Source organism: Lemur catta, chromosome 6, assembly GCF_020740605.2.
Source record: "Lemur catta isolate mLemCat1 chromosome 6, mLemCat1.pri, whole genome shotgun sequence".
NCBI classification, from domain to species: domain Eukaryota; kingdom Metazoa; phylum Chordata; class Mammalia; order Primates; family Lemuridae; genus Lemur; species Lemur catta.
The window spans coordinates 53,267,977-53,286,868 of record NC_059133.1 but is presented as its reverse complement, the minus strand read 5'-3'; the positions used below and the strand labels follow the sequence as shown (position 1 = coordinate 53,286,868).

General features: G+C 43.3%; 1 protein-coding gene across 1 annotated transcript; it reads left to right on the top strand.

Annotated features, from left to right (window-relative positions):
- Nucleotides 1-868: 868 nt before the first annotated feature.
- RAB5B (RAB5B, member RAS oncogene family) lies at nt 869-18,479 on the top strand. Its single transcript, XM_045553696.1, has 6 exons — nt 869-991; nt 12,079-12,333; nt 14,303-14,454; nt 14,724-14,846; nt 15,393-15,486; nt 15,822-18,479. Exons 2-6 carry the CDS (start codon nt 12,171-12,173, stop codon nt 15,935-15,937), a joined length of 648 nt encoding a protein of 215 aa, XP_045409652.1. The 5' UTR covers nt 869-991; nt 12,079-12,170; the 3' UTR covers nt 15,938-18,479.
- Nucleotides 18,480-18,892: the final 413 nt, after the last annotated feature.

Below are 18,892 nucleotides of genomic sequence, written 5' to 3'. Positions count from 1 at the left end.
ACAGATACGCACCCCATGTACACATGCATAGAAAGCAACAGTTACAGAATTTCAGTGTTAGAAAGGGTGCATTTCACAGTGAGCTTGCTGATTTTCCTTTTTGTTGCATATCACAAACAACAAAGTTTTCTGAAGATTCTTTTACTCATATTTACATACGATTCAGAAAATATCAATTGTCTATGAAAAATTATTATGAAGAGCTAAAGCGTCTCCAAGCTACCACTTTTTGTAGTTCCCATTGTCTCACTTCACCAAGAAACACCTCAGACCGCCCGCGGGCCACCCCAAAAACTCCTGTCCTCTGAAGCTTCACTAAAAGGAGGAAGCACTGACGTAAGGGCAACTTAAAATCCCAGGCTCCGGATCCTTAGGAGAGGTATTTCCCTTTATGCCTGCAAATCTGTCATGGAGGGCGGGGCACTAGAAGCAGCCCCCGCCAAATTCAGGGGGCGGGGCAAAGGTCCGTAGCGGCCTTCCAGAGACTTATTTCAACCCCGCCTTGCCTGCCAGTCAAGTCCCAAGTTTTTGCAGTACTGGCTAAAGTTTCAGTTTGACCCGCCTCCATCGCTCACCTGATTAGATGTTTATGAGTCAAAAGGCGGGGGTCATGGGGTGTCGCGATTTTATTGGTTAACACGTACGCCTGTCAACGGTGTACCGCCCCCTGTCTCCGGGAGCTCGCTTTTTAATGGCCTCTCACCTCATCCATCTTCAACCTTTCTCTCCATCTATTGGTTTGGGGATCCGCCCGTCCGGTCTCTTGCCCGTACTTGTTGGTGACAGCGCCCAAGAGACCCGCCTTTCTCCAGAGGATTGGCGGATGAGTGGACATATAGCCCACCCTCGATGGTAGGCGGGTAATCGAGCTATTGGCTGGAGCCCCCGCCCAGGGCGAGGAGGAGAAGGAGGGGCAGCAGGGTTTGGTTGAGCTGCAGCTGTTTGTCTGTTCGACACAGGCTTGGGGCCGACGGGGGAGACGGAGCCCCAGGTACCGAGCCGATGAAGCTCAAAGGGCTGGGGCAGAGGCGCCCAGGAGATGAGAATGGCCTGACCTGAAAGCGGAGGCGGGCCTGGGCCTCAGCAAGGGGTTAGAGTGGCCCGCTGGAGAGGGGAGAAGGGGGCCGGCCCCGGCAGGCCTAATGGGGGCGCTGAGGAGGGGACCGGGCGGGCTGGGACCCCGAAGTTGGGAAGTCGGGGAGGCGGCTGGTTCTGGCGGCGGCTGGGCCGGGGGCCGGGCGCCGGAGGCCCGGAGCTTGTGTGAGGGCAGGGGCAGGCCTCATTAAGCAGCGCTGAAGAGGGAGGAGCTGGGGAAAGGGACGGGGCAGCGGGTGAGGTAAGCCTATTTGCCGGGAGGTGAGGAGGGGTCAAACCTGACGTCCGGGCCCCGAGGATAACCGGGGCTGGATCTCTGGAGAGTTGCCTAATTGGAATGGCCTGAAAAGGGTTTTTAGTTGGGTAAAAGGCATTCTTTTCAGGGAAAGTGGCTATTATAAAAACTGAAGGTGCTGTAGTGTTGAGAGGGATTTGGGTTAGTGAGGGAGAACTGGGGAAAGTGAAGAAAGCCTTACTAATGTAGAAGACTAAGGTAGTTGATGAAATGGAAGCAGGGCCTGGTATCGGTTATGGGCCCTTCTGGGAATGCTGAAGGGTAGGCTAGACTAGAGGCTCTGGGTCTTTTGTTCCCTTTAGCGTCTAGGTGTGGTAATTTGAAGTTTTTTGGTACTCCCAGGGTAGGAATGAAGATGAAAGTAAATTAATTTTTTTCTATGACTGTTGGCTGCTCCAAACTCAGCCCTTGCACTTTCTCTTGACCTCATATCTGATCTATACTGCAGTCTGTTTCTTGTTACACTGTTTCATGTGCTGAGAAATTAGATTTGGGGGATGTTTTGTCCACTTTCCCACTTAATAATGTGGTCTATAGCGAACACTATATCTCTGACTTAGAAGTGGAGAATGATTTCGTTATCTGCACAGGAGAAAGGGGCTTTGAGATCCTCAGCCATCAAGAGACTTTCTTAGCTTAGTTGGTGAAACTTTTGTGGTATTTCCCAGGCAGTTAATGGAGTTAGCCAAGTCTGGAACTATGAGGTGATATCACTGAGGAAGAGATTTGGGGAAGGGTGAGAAATTTCATTCCAAAAGGTTGGCATCACCCCTTGCTCTTTGTCTACTTCTTCAGGAGCCTAGATTTCTCTGCTATTAGAAAGTTACGTCAAACTGTGAGGTATCTGGGGAAGGGGATGAATGGCAAAAAGAAAATCAATTACTAAAGCACAGGAGTAGATAGAGTCCCCTCCTCCACATATATTTTTGACAGTCTGCTAACCTTAGTCCCCTGTAGCTTGGAGCCTATTGGATTGTCCCATATTGTACTTCTTCCTTTTTCCCTTCTATACCAATGTCTTTTATCAATACATTTCTTAATTATAAAAATAATATGTACATATTTTTAAATATTTAAGCTGTACAGAAATATAAAAAGTGTAAATCCTCCCACACATACATACCTCGCTCATTATATTTCATTTAAGAAAGTCAGGGATGAGAAACAGCAGATCAGACCCATCTTGCTTTGCTTTGGGGGATGTGCCACCCAAAGGCAATTCTGTTTTCATGTTCTCACCAAACTCTAGTCTTTCATTTTTTCCACAGTTTTCCCTTCCGTAATGATACTCAGTTATTTATTGTCCTCCTTTCACAGTTCATTTTGTCCTCTGTCAAATTCAGAAAAGCAGAGGGTTGTACTATGGGTTGTCATTCACCTTCTTTAATACATACACACACACCCTAGTTGTGTGTTGGATATTCTAGGAAATGCCCAAATAGATGGACAAAACTTTCTCTTTTATGGGTAGGAAAGAAACATTTTGTTGGGACCATTACTGCCATCTCTGCTAAAGTGAGGAATTTGTGACCTCTAGAGTCAGTACAGCTGGGGCATTTCATACTGCCACCTTATTAATTGAATTTGTCTTTACTGGCTTTAGAAGTCCTCTGATGTGTCTAGCCTTTGTTTAGTACCCATCAGAAACCTCAAATGTTGTCTCCCCAAGGAACTTCTCTTACCTGCAAAGCCAGTCCTAGAGAAAGTTGTGTAGGGGTATGTGTGTGTGTGTGTGTGTGTGTGTGTGTGTGTGTGTGTGTGTGTGTGTGTGTGTGTTTTAATCCTTTCTGGTCTTTGCCATTCTCTAACCCCTGGTCATATCCTGTCCATTTCTTGTGTACATCCCTTTGTGGTTTTTCTACCTTCCCCTTAATGAAAGCTTACCTTCAAGAAAGGATCTGCTCCATACTAAGGTGTAAATAACATATAATCACTTAAAGTGTTAATTTTTCCAAGGGTTTTTACATCGTAAGAGGGAGCTAAGGAGTGAAATTATCAATATGAAATTTCAAACATAGACCCTTATTTGGAAAGAGGGCTCTCCTATTGCCCTTGAAGTCATACGTCATATCTTTTTTTTTTTCCCCCCTGGACAGTCCCTAATGCAGAACATACCTCATATCTTCTATTATTTTACCTAGGAGCAAGGATTGCTCTTCTATACCTTGCATGTTTGTGTGCATTGATATAAACTTGACTTCTCAGAAGGAGGCATAGGGTCGGAGAAGCAAGTGTATAGTTTGCTCCTTAATCCTAAAGCATTTCAAATTGGAAAGTAACCAAAGTGTGAGACAATGTACTTAAAATAAGGAAACGGTTTGAAAGGAAGGATACCATAAAACCCTACATATTACACTCCCATTTCCCACGAATATTTTAGGAAAAATTTAGTCATTGACTGAACAGTAATGAAGCTGAATAAGGAGCCACCCAGGTGAGCAAAGTGTGGGCAGATTTCTGGGCAAGGTTGTAGCTTCTGTTTAGGGGCAGTGGGTACATTTTCAGAGTTTCTCCCGGCTCTGTGGTGGTATAAATTCCTTTCTTGTGTTTCTCAAGTCATGAATTAATATATTATGATCCAAAGCTTTTTGACTACTTAACATTAACTGAAAATTCAGGGAACTTTGTTTTTAGCTACAGTTGCCTCAGTGTTCGGATGGGAGGGCCACATATTGGGTGTGATTAGGCCATCTGAGGCACAGTACTGGGTGACAGGAAAAGCAGTTAGCCCATGTGAGTTGCAACAGTACCTTGTGGGCTGGGTCCCAAGGGGGCCCTCCATCCAAGGGAGATCATAAAGGGGCCAAGGTGAGAATTGGTTCTGTGAGGCCTATTAAAAACATTCCCAAATGGAACTGAGTAAAATCTATCCAGAGGGCACAGAAGAGGAAGAGCTGATTGGGAAGCAGGATTACTTACATTTAATTAATTTAGGGAGAACCTGTTAGGGACTGGACATTGTGCTCTGCTCTGAAGACTTAAGAAGACATAAAAAAAAAAATAGTCCCACTTTTTAATAAGTTCGTAGTTAAGCAGATAGATACAATTATTCATATAATGTGATAAATGCCATGATAGAAGTACAGTCATAAATAATACTATGGGACCCTATGAGACACTAGAAGATGGAATGATGAATTCTACTGGGGTGAAAGGATAATTATGCAGTTTTACAGAAGTAACATTTGAGCTTGACTTTGAGATACCTTAGGATTTTGCTAAGCAGACAAAGTACGGAAGGACATTCCAATCTTTCCTAGGTCAATAATAGGGAGTTTGTACTACCATGCTGATAAGAGATAAGTATTCTTTTTGCCTCTGGGAGAAATATAAGGGAGAGGGTGAGGGAAGTGGAAGGACTCTCTCATTTAATTCAGTGACTCATTGGATAACACTGGATCAACACAATGAAAGAAGCCAGGTTTGGTGGTGCAAGCCTGTAGTCCCAGCTACTCAGGAAGCTGAGGCAGGAGGATCACTTGAGCCCAGGAGTTTGAGAGTTTGAGACCAGCCTGGGCAACATAGTGAGACTTTGTCTCTTAAAAGCAAAACAACAACAACAAAAACAAAAACACACCCACAATGAAAGAGCTGAGCCAAGTAGTGGAACTGTCAGTTCAAGATTTTGGAGAGTTAGGGCTAAACAAAGTTGGAGGGGAAATGAAGGGTATTTACTGGTTTCTGCCCTATCTTCCCTATTTAGTAAATTTGTCACATTAATCCCAAGGTCCACTGAATCCTGCAAAAGTTACCATGTGTTTCCCTATTGCCTCCCATTGAATTGCTTCTATTTTAACTGTCCTGGCAGGAGTTGGTCAAGGCCTTCTAGAGAGGAGTAATGATGAATTAATCATTCTGTCAGAAGGATATGGGACTGGATCCCAGTTCCCAGAGAAGGCCTGGGTCTTCCTAACTTGTGTTTAGTCTCAAAGCAAGTAATTACCTAAACTGAATAAAGACAGAAACTCTATCCAGTCTAACCTCTTATTCCAGTCCTGGTGCCCTCTTCAGAATTCATCATTTCCTGTTTCCTTAAGAGGTGTAATGGTATAAAAGAGGCAGGAGTAGTTAACTAGGAGTCCTATATTTGCTACTTAGCAGCTGGCTCTATGGTAACACCTGACCAGTTGACTAATTTTATGTGCCTCAGTTTCCTCACCTGTAAAATATGGAAACTAGACTAGATGACCTCTAGACTGGCTCTTATCTGGTTAACTGACTTTAAAGGGCTGACATTTGGGACTGGGTTAGATTCCAGTGGCTATATATACTGGGAACTCTGTCTCTATTGATAGGTGATAGACTTTTGAAGGCTTCATATGTATTTGGTATAGGAACTCAAAGCTAGCAAGTGGAAGGGGGCCTGAGGAATGAAGTCTGGCTCTAGCTGGGATTGGCAGGCTAAGGACCTTTTCTGTTATGCCTACTTGCCTGTCCTCCTTGAGAGAGCTGCCTACACTAAAAAACATCCTCCAATCCCAAGCCCCACCCCCAGTGGGCTGACCTGTGGTCAGGCCTTAATCTTCCCTAGTTAATGGGTCATTTGATAAGCCATTCTTGTGGAGCTGTACTTTTTAAGGGAAGTTAAATCAGATTTCTTCTCTTCTGAGCTGAAAGGGTTAAAGGGAAGAATAACCTGCTCCATCTCCCTTTTTTTGCCTCAGGTTTGAAGGTAATACTCATCATACCACTTGACTGGTTTGCTGTGATTTATTTTTTTGCTCTTTGAATGGGTCGTTAGCCATTGTCAGCTCTTGGCAAAAAGATGACCACCAGAATAGGGAAGAAATCAATTGAATCTTAGATGTATTATTTCATTTCTGTACCTCTGATCTTTTGAGAGTCCACTGCATTAAAAAATGATAACATTATAAACGTGAAATTAAAGATGAAGGCTTAGAGATTTGTAGCCCGTCAATTACCGTGAACAGGGAAGGCCAAGACCTATTCTTGAGGTTACATATTAGGGTTAACTCAGTAGTTACTAATCTCTGACAATCAGTCCAAGGTTGCTTAGTAGTAAGAAAGTTCGCTGTGTCTGGACTCTGACTTGACTTTCCTTCTGTGGGGGTTAGTGACAAGGACTTTGCAACCTAAGTGTGTCTGTGACTATTTCCTATCTTCACACTCCCCCAATCTCCTGCTGTTTTCCCAGGCCTAGAATGTTGTGTTTAGCCATGAGAATTCAGTCCATTCTAACTCCCATGTTTTCATATTGTAGAGTAGTAACATTAAAGCTTAATCTGCCCCTTGGATCAGGATGAAATATGTAAAAATGTGAGGGACTAAGGTTAAAACTAGTAACTTTTCCTGTGTTTCTTGAGAGTATAGTATATGTATGTCACCTAAAGAAAACTTGATCAGCTAACTTATCAGTGTCCTTTTTTCCTATTTTGTCATCTGTTTTTTGTTTTAAAGTTTAGCATTATGATGGCCTATCCTCTTTTCCTTTGAGACAGTGTATATGAAGTACCACATAAATACCTTTTTAGAAATCATCCTCAAAGATGCTGAGAAATAATCATGAAATACACATAAATATAAAATGTTTTAGAAATAATTCATCCTCACAGATGCCTTAAGAAAAGCAAGTTTCTTAAATATACACAGAGCTTTGTTTTTATTTTATTTTATTTCTTCTTTTTTCTTACAGTATGTGACTTTCAACCCAGTCACAGAACTTTAGAAGTGAATTCACATTGTGGTCTTTGCTGCTTTCACCAATCCCCTTCTTTCCCAAAGATCGTTACAGATAAGAAAGCTGAGGCTCAGAAAGGCAAAAAGAGTAGCCTATGATCATAGTGCGTTAAGTGGCAAAGCAGAGAACAGAACTCAAACTTGCCTGATTCCAAAGCCCTTACTACTACACAAAATTGTTTCTGTCTTGGTTGGCTCTTCTGCTTTCATGATTGCTCCCTAACCTTAGTAGCAGGGTTGTGGAATCCTCTGACCTCTGGAGAACTGTCATTCAGCTTTCATCTGAATTTTAGTAGTAACTATAGCTATAGGCTGTCCAGAGACTAACTTCCTTCCATCCCTACTAACACATCTTTCAGTGTCAGGCCTCTCCAAAGCAGTGTTTTTTAAACTTTTTTTGATCATGACTCATAGTAAAAAAAATAAAATATAAAATTTATGTCATAACTTGATGTGTGTAAAATACACCTACACACAAGTGAAACATTTTTCACCAAATGATTTTTTTTTTTTTTTTTTTTTTGAGACAGGGTCTCAATCTGTTACTGGGCTGGAATGCAGTGGCATCATCATAGCTCACTGCAACCTCAAACTCCCAAGCCCAGGTGATCCTCCTGCGTCAGCCTCCCAAATAGCTAAGACTTCAAGCATGTGCCACCACGCCCAGCTAATTTTTCTATTTTTTGTAGAGACAGAGTCTCACTATGTTGCCTAGGCTAGTCTCTAACTCCTGGGCTCAAGCGATCCTCCCACCTTTGCCTCCCAAAGTGCTAGGATTGTAGGCCTGAGCCACCAGGCCCACTATCAAAATGATTCTTATGTTTACTGTTTGCCATGTACTTGATATTTCTTGTTCTGTATCTTTTTTTTTTAATAACTGATGATGATCCAACAAGTGATTTAAGGTCATTATTGGCTTACAGCCCACAGTTTGAGAAACATGACTCTAAAAGTTTGAGGATGAAGAACAACTAAAGAACTGCAACTAATGGTTAAGAGGCTAATTAATACTGACTCTTACAGTAATGGTTCCCAGAATTTTGGATTTCATGGACCAATTAATTTAAATTTGGGGGTTTTTATTTTTCCTTTAGAAAACTATTTTTTAAAATATATTCCCTGTTGGCCGGGCGTGGTGGCTCACACCTGTAATCCTAGCACTCTGGGAGGCCGAGGTGGCAGGATCGCTCAAGGTCAGGAGTTCAAGACCAGCCTGAGCAAGACCGAGACCCCGTCTCTACTAAAAATAGAAAGAAATTATCTGGACAACTAAAAATATATATAGAAAAAATTAGCTGGGCATGGTGGTGCATGTCTGTAATCCCAGCTACTCGGGAGGCTGAGGCAGTAGGATCGCTTAAGCCCAGGAGTTTGAGGTTGCTGTGAGCTAGGCTGATGCCACGGCACTCTAGCCAGGGCAACAGAGTGAGACTCTGTCTCAAAAAATAATAATAATAACTAAAAAAAAAAAATAGGTCTTTTTTTTTTTTTTTTTTTGATACAGAGTCTCACTTCATTGCCCTGAGTAGAGTGCTATGGCATCAGCCTAGCTCACAGCAACCTCAGACTCCTGGGCTCAAGCGATCCTCCTGCCTCAGCCTCCTGAGTAGCTGGGACTATAGGCGCACACCACGACACCAGGCTAATTTTTCTATTTTCAGTAGAGACAATATCTCACTCTTGCTCAGGCTGGTCTCGAACTCCTGAGTTCAAGCAATCCTCCCACATCAGCCTCCCAGAGTGCTAGGATTACAGGCGTGAACCACTGCACCCAGCCAACAATAGGTCTTAGAGGTTTTTCCATATATATAAAATCACACCTTATCCTTCCAGAGAAAATTGATATACTAAGAAAGTATGAAGTTAGAAATCTCATAATTAAGGATATTCTTTTAAATTGAATAAATTTAGCATTATGAAAAACTTGCTATATCATCTTTATTTTGATCGATTCATGATAGACCAGTGAAAACTTAAAATGGTACATGTGTGTCTGCATGTTTAGGATTCACTGGCCCAAGGAACTACAGAATACCCAGTAGTATTCTGTAGCTGTGGTCCCTAACACCTGGGCCACTGGTCTGTGGCCTGTTAGGAACCAGGCAACACAGCAAGAGGTGAGTAGCAGGTGGGAGGGTGGGTGGCAGGGGAGCAGTGTAGGTGGTAAACGGCAGGAAAAGCTTCATCTGTATTTACAGCCGCTCCCATGCTCCCATCACCACCTAAGCTCCACCTCCTGTCAGATGAGCAGTGGCATTAGATTCTCATAGGAGCATGAACCCTAGTGTGGACTTTGCATGTGAGGGATCTAGGTTGGGTACTCCTTATAAGAATCTAATCCCTCATGATCTGAGGTGGAGCTGAGGCAATGATGCTAGTGCTAAGGGGCAGCTGCAAATACAGATTAAATTAACATTTGTACCCTAAACATTTGTACCCCCATAATTTGCTGAAATTAAAAAAAAATTTAAAAAACATTAGCAGAGAAGTTTGACTGCACAATAAATGTGATGCACTTGAATCATCCTGAAACCATTCCCTCAAGACCCCATCCCTGTCTGTGGAAAAACTGTCTTCCATGAAACCAGTCCCTGGTGCCAAAAAGGTTGGGTACCACTGCCCAGTAGGATCAGAGTAATTTGTCACATTCTTCTGTATTAATCTAGTCTACTTTGGGACTTTAAGTTCTCACCTGTCTCATTTCTTGCTAACTTCCTCTTTACCCTTTTGTTTTTTCTTTCTTTATACCTCTTTTATATCATGGTTGCTTTTTAGGAATATATTGATAACAACTCATACTGAGATATCCTTTATATGTCCTTTATATATATATATATATATTTTTTTTTTTTTTTTGAGACAGAATCTCGGTCTGTTGCCTGGGCTAGAGTGCTGTGGCATCAGCCTAGCTCACAGCAACCTCAAACTCCTGGGCTCAAGCAATCCTTCTGCCTCAGCCTCCCAAGTAGCTGGGACTACAGGCATGCACCACCATGCCCTGCTAATTTTTTTCTCTATATATTTTTAGTTGTCCAGATAATTTCTTTCTATCTTTAGTAGAAACAGGGTCTGGCTCTTGCTCAGGCTGGTCTCAAATTCCTGAACTCAAGCGATCCTCCTGCCTCGGCCTCCCAGAGTACTAGGATTACAGGCATGAGCCACCGCACCCGGCCATCCTTTAATATATTAACTTGATCTTTTCTGGATCATCAAAAGCAGGGCCACTAAATAAGAATACCTAGCTGTTATTTATTAGCACTATGCTAAATGCATCTTTCACTTACTCCTCATAGCTACTCTATGAGGGTGGTATTTTTCCATTCCACAAAGGTGGAAAGTAAGGCTCAAAGAGGTAGAGAAATTTTCTTGATGTCATATTAATAATAACTAGTAGCTTAATATTTAGCACTTCATATCAAATATTTAAGTTCTTTGCATGTATTATTTAATCCTTACAACAACCTTATGAAGTAGGTGCTTATAAGGCTGTTATCCCGTTTTACAGATGAGGAAACAAATGTACATATATATTTAATAACTTTCCCCAAGGGTCACAGCTAAGAAGTAGAACTGGAAAACATACCCAGAGAATTAGACTTCAGAATTGGACTTTGTTCCTCTGTATTGCCTCTTGTATGATATTCTGTCTTTACTATCTAGTAAGTAGGATTGCTGAGATTTTTAACTCCAATTTAACTCCAAACCCACTAACTAGAGTGACAAAATAATGTTTCCCCACATATGCCATAGACTATGATGCCCGTAGAGTCTCTATGACTAACTTTGGAGAAGGGAAAGATTAATTTGAACAATGTACGACTCAAGCAATGCTTAGGTTTTAGAGAGAGGTTTTTGCATGCTCTGCCTATTATAACTGCTCTTTGAATTTCATAGTTCCTTACTTTCCCTTAAGGGTCACGATGATGAAATATAGTCAGATTTGGATGATGAAAATCTCAAAAGTCCCAACTTTTCTCTCTGTTCCCTCCCTCATCAGCAGCTTTCTTAGCCCTCCTAGAAGGTAGAGGAGTTGATTCAGTGTATTCTTTCATCAAATACTGATTGCTTGCAGACTTATCCCCTATGCCATCCTCTGGAGATGCTTACATGTGTTTAGAAGGTATACGTATCTTTCTCTGCCTCTAATGTGGAAGGCTATAGTTGTTAGGCCCCTTTGGTGTGGAAGGCAATCTAATCCCTAGGCACTAGCAAGACAGCTGCAAGTTGAGAGTAGGTCAAGCTTACTCTCAGACTTGATAGACTTTCAGACCTGGAGAGGTGGCAGGAACAAAGTGAAAGAGTTGTTACTGAATGTGATCTGTTGGTTGTATTTCTCTCTTCACCTTAACCAGAAATGAGGGAGAATAGATTTTCTGGCAATAGGACTCTGATTAAATCTTCAGAAATTTCTTGTTAGAAAGATTGGTCATATATGAAGGATACAGAACCAGAAGCTAGCCCTCTACCCTTAGGAGGGGTGACTCTTATCCCATACCCCTACAGTTAATCTCTCATTTTAAGAAAGAGCTTAAAAAAAGGAAAAAGAAAAAAAGAGCACAGCACTAGGATACCAAGCAGATACTGGGGGTCTAGGGTACCTGTGGGTGGATCTGATTATTCTGTATGCCAACTGATGGTTGATCAATATGCTGTGACTCAAAAAAAAAATTTTTTTTAAAGACCTGGTGGGGAATTGATGGGGGATTAAAAACTCACAGTTTTTAGTCTTTCCATTTCAGCTCCCTTGACAGTTGGAGATTATGTGGTAAGGCAAACTTTACTTCAGAAGCAGTTCTTACTTTACTGCCCCACTCTTACCACTGGTCAGCTGCCTGAGAACTTCTCAGAAGTATAACCTTTCAATGATGGATGATTACAAGAGCTATGTCCTCATAGGAGCAAGGAAGTGCAGAGATTCTGACCTTCCTTTAAAAAGCGATTGCAGCTTCAATGGACCTGTGTTTAATTGTAGCCATTTTTTTTCCTTGCAGGATTGTTGAAGCCTGGAAGTCCCCTCCCCTTCCCCCTCCCCCCTTTGCGGCATCCCCCTCCCTCCACCCTTTCCCACTCTGAGAATCTGGCCATGACTAGCAGAAGCACAGCCAGGCCCAATGGGCAGCCCCAGGCCAGCAAAATATGCCAGTTCAAATTGGTCCTGCTGGGAGAATCTGCAGTGGGGAAGTCAAGCCTGGTATTACGTTTTGTCAAAGGGCAGTTCCATGAGTACCAGGAGAGTACCATTGGAGGTGAGTACCTCAGGAAAAGAAGAGGTTCAATACTTGATAAGGCTTTCTTTTTTCTTTCTTTTTTTTTTTTTAAGAGACACAGTCTTCCTTTGTTGCCCAGGCTGGGATGCAGTAGTGTGATCATAGCTCACTGCACCCTTAAACTCCTGGGCTCAAGCGATCCTTCCACCTCAGCCTCCTGAGTAAGCTCATATCACAGGCGCGCACCACCTCACCCAGCTAATTAAAAAAAAAAATCTTTTGTAGAGACAAGGTCTCACTGTGTTGCCCAGACTGGTCTCAAACTCCTGGCCTCAAGCAATCCTCCCACCTTGGCCTTCCAAGGTGCTAGGCTTATAGGCCCAAGCATCTGCACCTGGCCTGATGAGGCTTTTGAAAGGAGATCTAGGACATGATTGTGGGACTGGCCCTCTTAGTCCCATTCTTTCCCCTAGGAATGGAAATTCTATATAAAAACAAAAGAAATGATTTTTAAAAAAGGAAAAAAAGAAAAATACAGCCATAATGCCAAAAAGCAGGAATATGTGCATCCACTTGCTTCCTGGAAGAGATGTTGACCTCTGCACACAAAGAAAATTACTAATATTTTATCTGTCTGTCTTCCTTCTCCCACTCTGTCTTCTTAATCCTAATGAAGTCAGTTGACTGTCATCTTGAGCATATAAAAGTTGGTTTGAGCTGTGATTCATGATCAAAGATGTACATCAGAATTTCCAGGGAGCATTTCAACCTATGCATGCTTGGGCTGCACCGTAGATCTGATTAGTATTGGAGGTAGGGTAAGGTTGGTGGCAGTGGCATAGGCATATGTGTTTGGAAAAACTTCTTAGGTGATTCTGATGTACATATCTGGTAAAATAGAGGCTAGAACTATACAACATATAAAGGGCATTTGCCTTTCCCTCCTTTGCTACCTTCTCTCTGCCACTATCCCAAAACAGGGTGCTAATTCAATAAAGGATCTTTTATGAGAACTCCCATATTATTCCTTCCCCCTTTTATTAGTCAGCTTGGGAATGTGCTCCTGGACCTGTAGCAGATAGAGACTAGGTCTTGCTATGATACCCAGGCTAGGTTTGAACTCCTGGGCTCAAGCGATCCTCCAGCCTCAGTCTCTGAAGTAGCTGGGATTACAGGTGCCTGCCACTGTGCCCAGCTAATTAATTCTTGTTGTGAGGCCAGGTGTGGTGGCTCACGCCTGTAATCCTAGCACTCTGGGAGGCCGAGGCGGGAGGATCGCTCGAGATCAGGAGTTCGAGAGCAGCCTGAGCAAGAGCAAGATCCCATCTCTACTAAAAATAGAAAGAAATTATATGGACAACTAAAAATATACATATAGAAAAAATTAGCTGGGCATGGTGGCACATGCCTGTAGTCCCAGCTACTCGGGAGGCTGAGGCAGTAGGATTGCTTGAGCCCAGGAGTTTGAGGTTGCTGTGAGCTAGGCTGATGCCACAGCACTCTAGCCCGGGCAACAGAGCGAGACTGTGTCTCAAAAAAAAAAAAAAAAAAAAAATTCTTGATGTGACTTTTATCAGAAGCTTATAGTTGTAGGACACACTGATCATCGATGCTTCGAACACACTTGCGGCGCTGAGTTCCTCCCAGGGCTATTAAAAAAAAGAAGAAGAAGCTTATTGTTTATGTCATTATTTGTTATTCCTCTATTTTGGATAGAGGAAGGATAACTCTGGTATAAGTGCCAGTTCTTCTCTCTATCCCTCTTAGTTTATGATGTGCCCCATTCCTTAGCCAGAGAAACTTTTGACAGGAATGACTTACCCAAGGGCAGGCTTAATCCTGGTTCCAAGACTTATATGTAAGGAGAACGCTGAACCTTTTCCTGTAGCTGAGTAGCCTGGGTGGTGACTGGTCTTAGAGTGAGAGTAGAGATATTTTGAAGGGGAGTGGGGTGTTCCCATTCGTCCTCCCACTTACAACTTCTTCCCCTCCATTCTCTTATCCATAGCGGCCTTTCTCACCCAGTCCGTTTGTCTAGATGATACAACAGTCAAGTTTGAGATCTGGGACACAGCTGGGCAAGAACGATACCACAGCTTAGCCCCTATGTACTACAGGGGTGCCCAAGCTGCAATCGTGGTTTATGATATTACTAATCAGGTAAGTGGGCTAAGAAGACTGTTCTTGCTTATATGTATAGGAATTAAATTAGGTGGGGGAGAGAAAACAGGTTCTGGAAATAGCAAGTTAGCATACAAATTATGCTTCCAAATGCCAAGAAGACAGAGATAATGAATTATTGGAGACCCATGGTTTCAGTGAGGAAAGGCCGCCTAGAAGAGGTAAGTTTTAAGACTAGGTTTTAAAGATGATGGATGTAGATTGGCAGTCATTACAAACTACCCATTCTCTTCCTGATGTTTTCCTAGGAAACCTTTGCCCGAGCAAAGACATGGGTAAAGGAACTACAGCGACAGGCAAGTCCCAGTATCGTTATTGCCCTGGCGGGGAACAAGGCTGATCTGGCCAACAAGCGCATGGTGGAGTATGAAGTAAGATGGCCCATACAGTCCCTCCCTAACACACTCCCTCTGTACTTGGGGCCTCTTTTTTTCCAAACCAGTCCTCTTTGAAAACCTCATCTAAGGACATTCATTGTCTCATTCCCCAGTTCTACACCAAGTTAAATACAGCAACGCTGTGACACTAATGACAGCCAGGAGATTTTAGAGGAGTCAGAAGAAAATTCCAGAGCAGAGGGGTAGGGAAGTACCAGCTGTGGGGGTACCAGTGTGAAAACAGGAAGGAGGGAGCAATTAAATTTGAGGTAAGGGACCATTCAAGTGTCAGAACCCAAAAGACCCCCACCAACTTACCCTCTCCCCCATAATTAAGACTCCTGACATCTGTTTTTTGGGCTGAGTGGACATGGGTTTATCTTGAGGGAGTTGTCACTCAATTATGGATCTAGGGCCAGCTGGCTCAAAGGGGCATTAATTAAGGGGTGGGAACCTAGCTCTAGGTCCTATATGAGAGTGGAAAGGCAATACTTGTTTCCCTCCTATATTCTGAACACCAGTACATCCAACCCCTTGCAGGAGGCCCAGGCATATGCAGATGACAACAGCTTATTGTTTATGGAGACTTCAGCCAAGACTGCTATGAACGTGAATGATCTCTTCCTGGCAATAGGTAAGGTCAGAGCAGCCTGAGAGCTTCCTATCTTTTTCCCTTATCTATAGGCAAAGTCATCACTAACCCAAGTCAAGGATAGGTGGGAGTGTGTCCTCTTTTAAAAATTTTAGATATATGGAAATAACTTTCTGTTGGGACCTCCATCCTTGGCTGCAGCTTTAGCCCCCTTGTGGCCAAGGTAGTTTGCAAACAATGAACCCTCCCCTCTTCAGAACATTCTTTTAATCTCTTGAATTTCCCCTTTCCTTCTGCTTTTCTCCCACCCAATAGCCTTTGGGGTGGGGGTTGAGTGAAATCTACCATACTTTCTTCCCTTCTCTTTTTATCTCTAGCTAAGAAGTTGCCAAAGAGTGAACCCCAGAATCTGGGGGGCACAGCAGGCCGAAGCCGGGGTGTGGATCTTCATGAACAGTCTCAGCAGAACAAGAGCCAGTGTTGTAGCAACTGAGGGGGTGGCTAGCAGCGAACAAGTATGGAGCTAGCACGAGAGCTAAGAAATAACCTCCATCCCCACCCCTCAGCACACAGCCCCTACGGTAACAGCACACCGAGCCCTGGCTCCCAAGGGCTGCCTCCTGACAGCTCCATCATGGCACTTTTTAACGCTTCAGCAACCAACACCAGGCAGCTGTTGCCACAGGCCTCCTACCCCCTACTCTGGGGCTTGGGGGTCAACTCCCCCCAGGACTTACCTCCCAAAACAAACTTTCTTCACTTTGTATTATAGGTGCAAGACAGTGACCTACTTATCTTTTCTCCTTCTCCCCAGTGTTCTTCCCCATTTTTTCAGAAAACACTTTCGTCTCCTGCCCCTTCCCCCTCCTACTTTTGGTCAATCCCTGTTTTTGATCCTGTTTTCCTCTTCTCCCCAGGATGGAGAAGGTGGTGAACACAAGAACTGAGGAAGGAGGTTTCCAGTTTAGTTACGTTAAAGGGCCCTAGGGGAGAATAAAGCTCAGAGCAGGAGGAAGTAAGGAAACATTTCTTTTTTGGTTTTATTGGGTTGGAGTTTCTCATATTTGAAAACAGTGCAGTATCCATGAGTCAGCCTTGTGGAGGGTATTTCTAGGTAGAGGTGAGAATGGGGAGGCAAGCTTTCAGGCACCAGGTGGGTGTTATGTTGTTAGCTAGCTGGGTGGAGGTGGAGGTACAGTGTCATCTGTGGCTCTGGAACTCTTCCAAGGCCCAGCTGGCACAAGGCCCTCACCCAGCCTCTTAGGTCGCTTCTCTCCTATAGTGGGGACTGGACCCCAGAATCCTCCAAAGAATCTTCACTGGTTGCCTGCGTCTTTGGCTCTGCTGTGATATAATTGGAGGGGGGACCAGTTTCTGATATCCATCCTCTGATTTATACATATGCATTTTCCCCCTCTGGCCTTTAGATGGTCTCAGCCCCAGCCACCATATCCCCCTGAAGTTTGCACTTTAACTGATGGTAATTCAGTTGGGATATTTGTTTTATGGTGGTTTTGATTGATTTACTTGCCCTCCTACTTTCTTTTTAATTAAATGGGACCTGAGGGGTATATATGAGGTTTTCAGAGGGGCTATGGAGAAAAGTACAAGTGGCAGCTACTCAAGCCCAGTCTCCACTGTTAGCTTCCTCCAAATCTGATCCTTAACCCTCTATTCTTGCCAACCTAACTCTTGAGTATAGGTTTGCCTTTCCTGGAAAATTAAGCAACTGGGGAGTGGTCTCAGGATAGCATAGGCCAAGGTAGGGGAGTAAAGAGGTCAGGCAAAAGGGAGGAGTTTTCTGTTCTTCCCCAGGGTTCACATTCAATTTGATATCCATTACCATGTCTTTTCTACTTCTCTGTAAATAGGTATGATCTTATTCCCACCATATAGTCCGGTCTGTCCCCTGCCTCCCATCAGGCCCTATTTCTTTTCTCCTTTGTTAGTAGCTTGAGTTTAGTCCCTCCATCCTTATCCCCCCATGCAGCCAGTGGTTTATTCCATGTACCACTAGGGGCTAGTACCATAGAGGCCTCCTTGTAGCCCCCTCATATCATACTACCTGTTCCTGTGGACAGGGAATGACTAGCACTGGAGGTACTTCACAACTGTCTGATATCATTAGAGGACCTTGGTCCTTTCTAAATCTCTAGCCTCTCTTCATATCCCTCATCAGGTGTTTTAGGATGTCTTTGGGAAGCCATCAAGGCAAGAGAGAACTCTAAGTTCCTTCTTGTTCTAGCTCAGAGTTTTGGGAAAATTGGGGAAAGACAGAAGTCACAGTGACTTAGGATTGGAACCTTTCTGCCCTTTTGGCTTACAGACTGCCTTCTGTCCCAGAGCAGCTGAGAAATCCATAAAGCTGAGATTCTGAAGGACCCAGCTTAGGTTCTTCCACTTAGGCCTCAATTCCTTTCCTTTTCCAGGGGCAGCCTTAGTTCCCATGGCCCTGAAACACACATACATTTTCCCCTTCCTTTTCCCAGAATCCACTAGCCCCCCAAAGCACCCAGTGCTTCCTTTTTACAAGTGGAAGAACTAGGATGGCTCTCTAAGTCTCTTAGAAATGAAGTTCTTTCTCTGTGCAGCTTTCCCCATGGAGCAGGAGTGAAGATATATTATTGCCTTGGGGCCAGGAAACCATTTCCCCAGGCTTCTTCTCCCCTCCCGAACCCCCACAGAAACAGGATTGGCCTTAGCTTCTGGGCCTATCTGCTGCCTTCCCTCTACTTCCTACCAGCTCTTCTGCCTTTGAGCTCTGTTGGGCTTGGGGATCTTCGTTTTTTATTTCCCAGCTCTTCATTTTTTCTTCTGGTCAGTTTTTTAGGGGGATGGGGATGTCATGTTTTGGTTTTTGTTTTCTTTTTTCTTTTTTTTTCCTTTCTTTTTCTTTTCTTTTTTTTTTTTTTTTTTTTTTGCTTTTAAGAAAGCATTTGCCTTTCTTCCTCTCCCAACGTAACAATCGTGGTAACAGAATGCGACTGCTGATTTACCGATGTATTTAATGTAAGTAAAAGAAAGAAAAAATTGCATTGGAGTGTTGCTTTGTTTTTTGCTGTTTATCTGTCTCATGCTAGGAATTTGGAAGAAAGAGCACCCAATAATGTTTTATTGAATCAGAAACTTACCCTCCCCTGCATCTTGAAACCTCATTATTCCCTTTAATCTTTTGTTGAACAGCAAAAAAATCCAATTTGGAAAATAGGCTTTTTATGGCAATTACCCTTATTTGAAGGCTATTAGATAGCTCACCAAATCTGACCCTATTTTATTTTTATAGGCCCTCTTAAAAGAATGTATATATGTGTGGGGTGTGATCTATGGATCTTTGGGCCCGTTGATGGGATTGGTGGGAGGAGGTGGTATTTGTGAATCCTTTGAAGTAATATGCAAAAATTTATGTGCATTTTTCTAGGGTCCATTGCTATATTAGTTTCTCAAAAGG

What these genes read in the sequence shown, in the direction of transcription:
- RAB5B (XM_045553696.1), top strand. Translation starts at nt 12,171, where the DNA reads ATGACTAGCAGAAGCACAGCCAGGCCCAATGGGCAGCCCCAGGCCAGC. An exon ending in CCAGGAGAGTACCATTGGAG is followed by an intron (nt 12,334 to 14,302) that starts GTGAGTACCTCA and finishes TCTTATCCATAG; the next exon opens with CGGCCTTTCTCACCCAGTCC. An exon ending in TGATCTCTTCCTGGCAATAG is followed by an intron (nt 15,487 to 15,821) that starts GTAAGGTCAGAG and finishes TTTTATCTCTAG; the next exon opens with CTAAGAAGTTGCCAAAGAGT.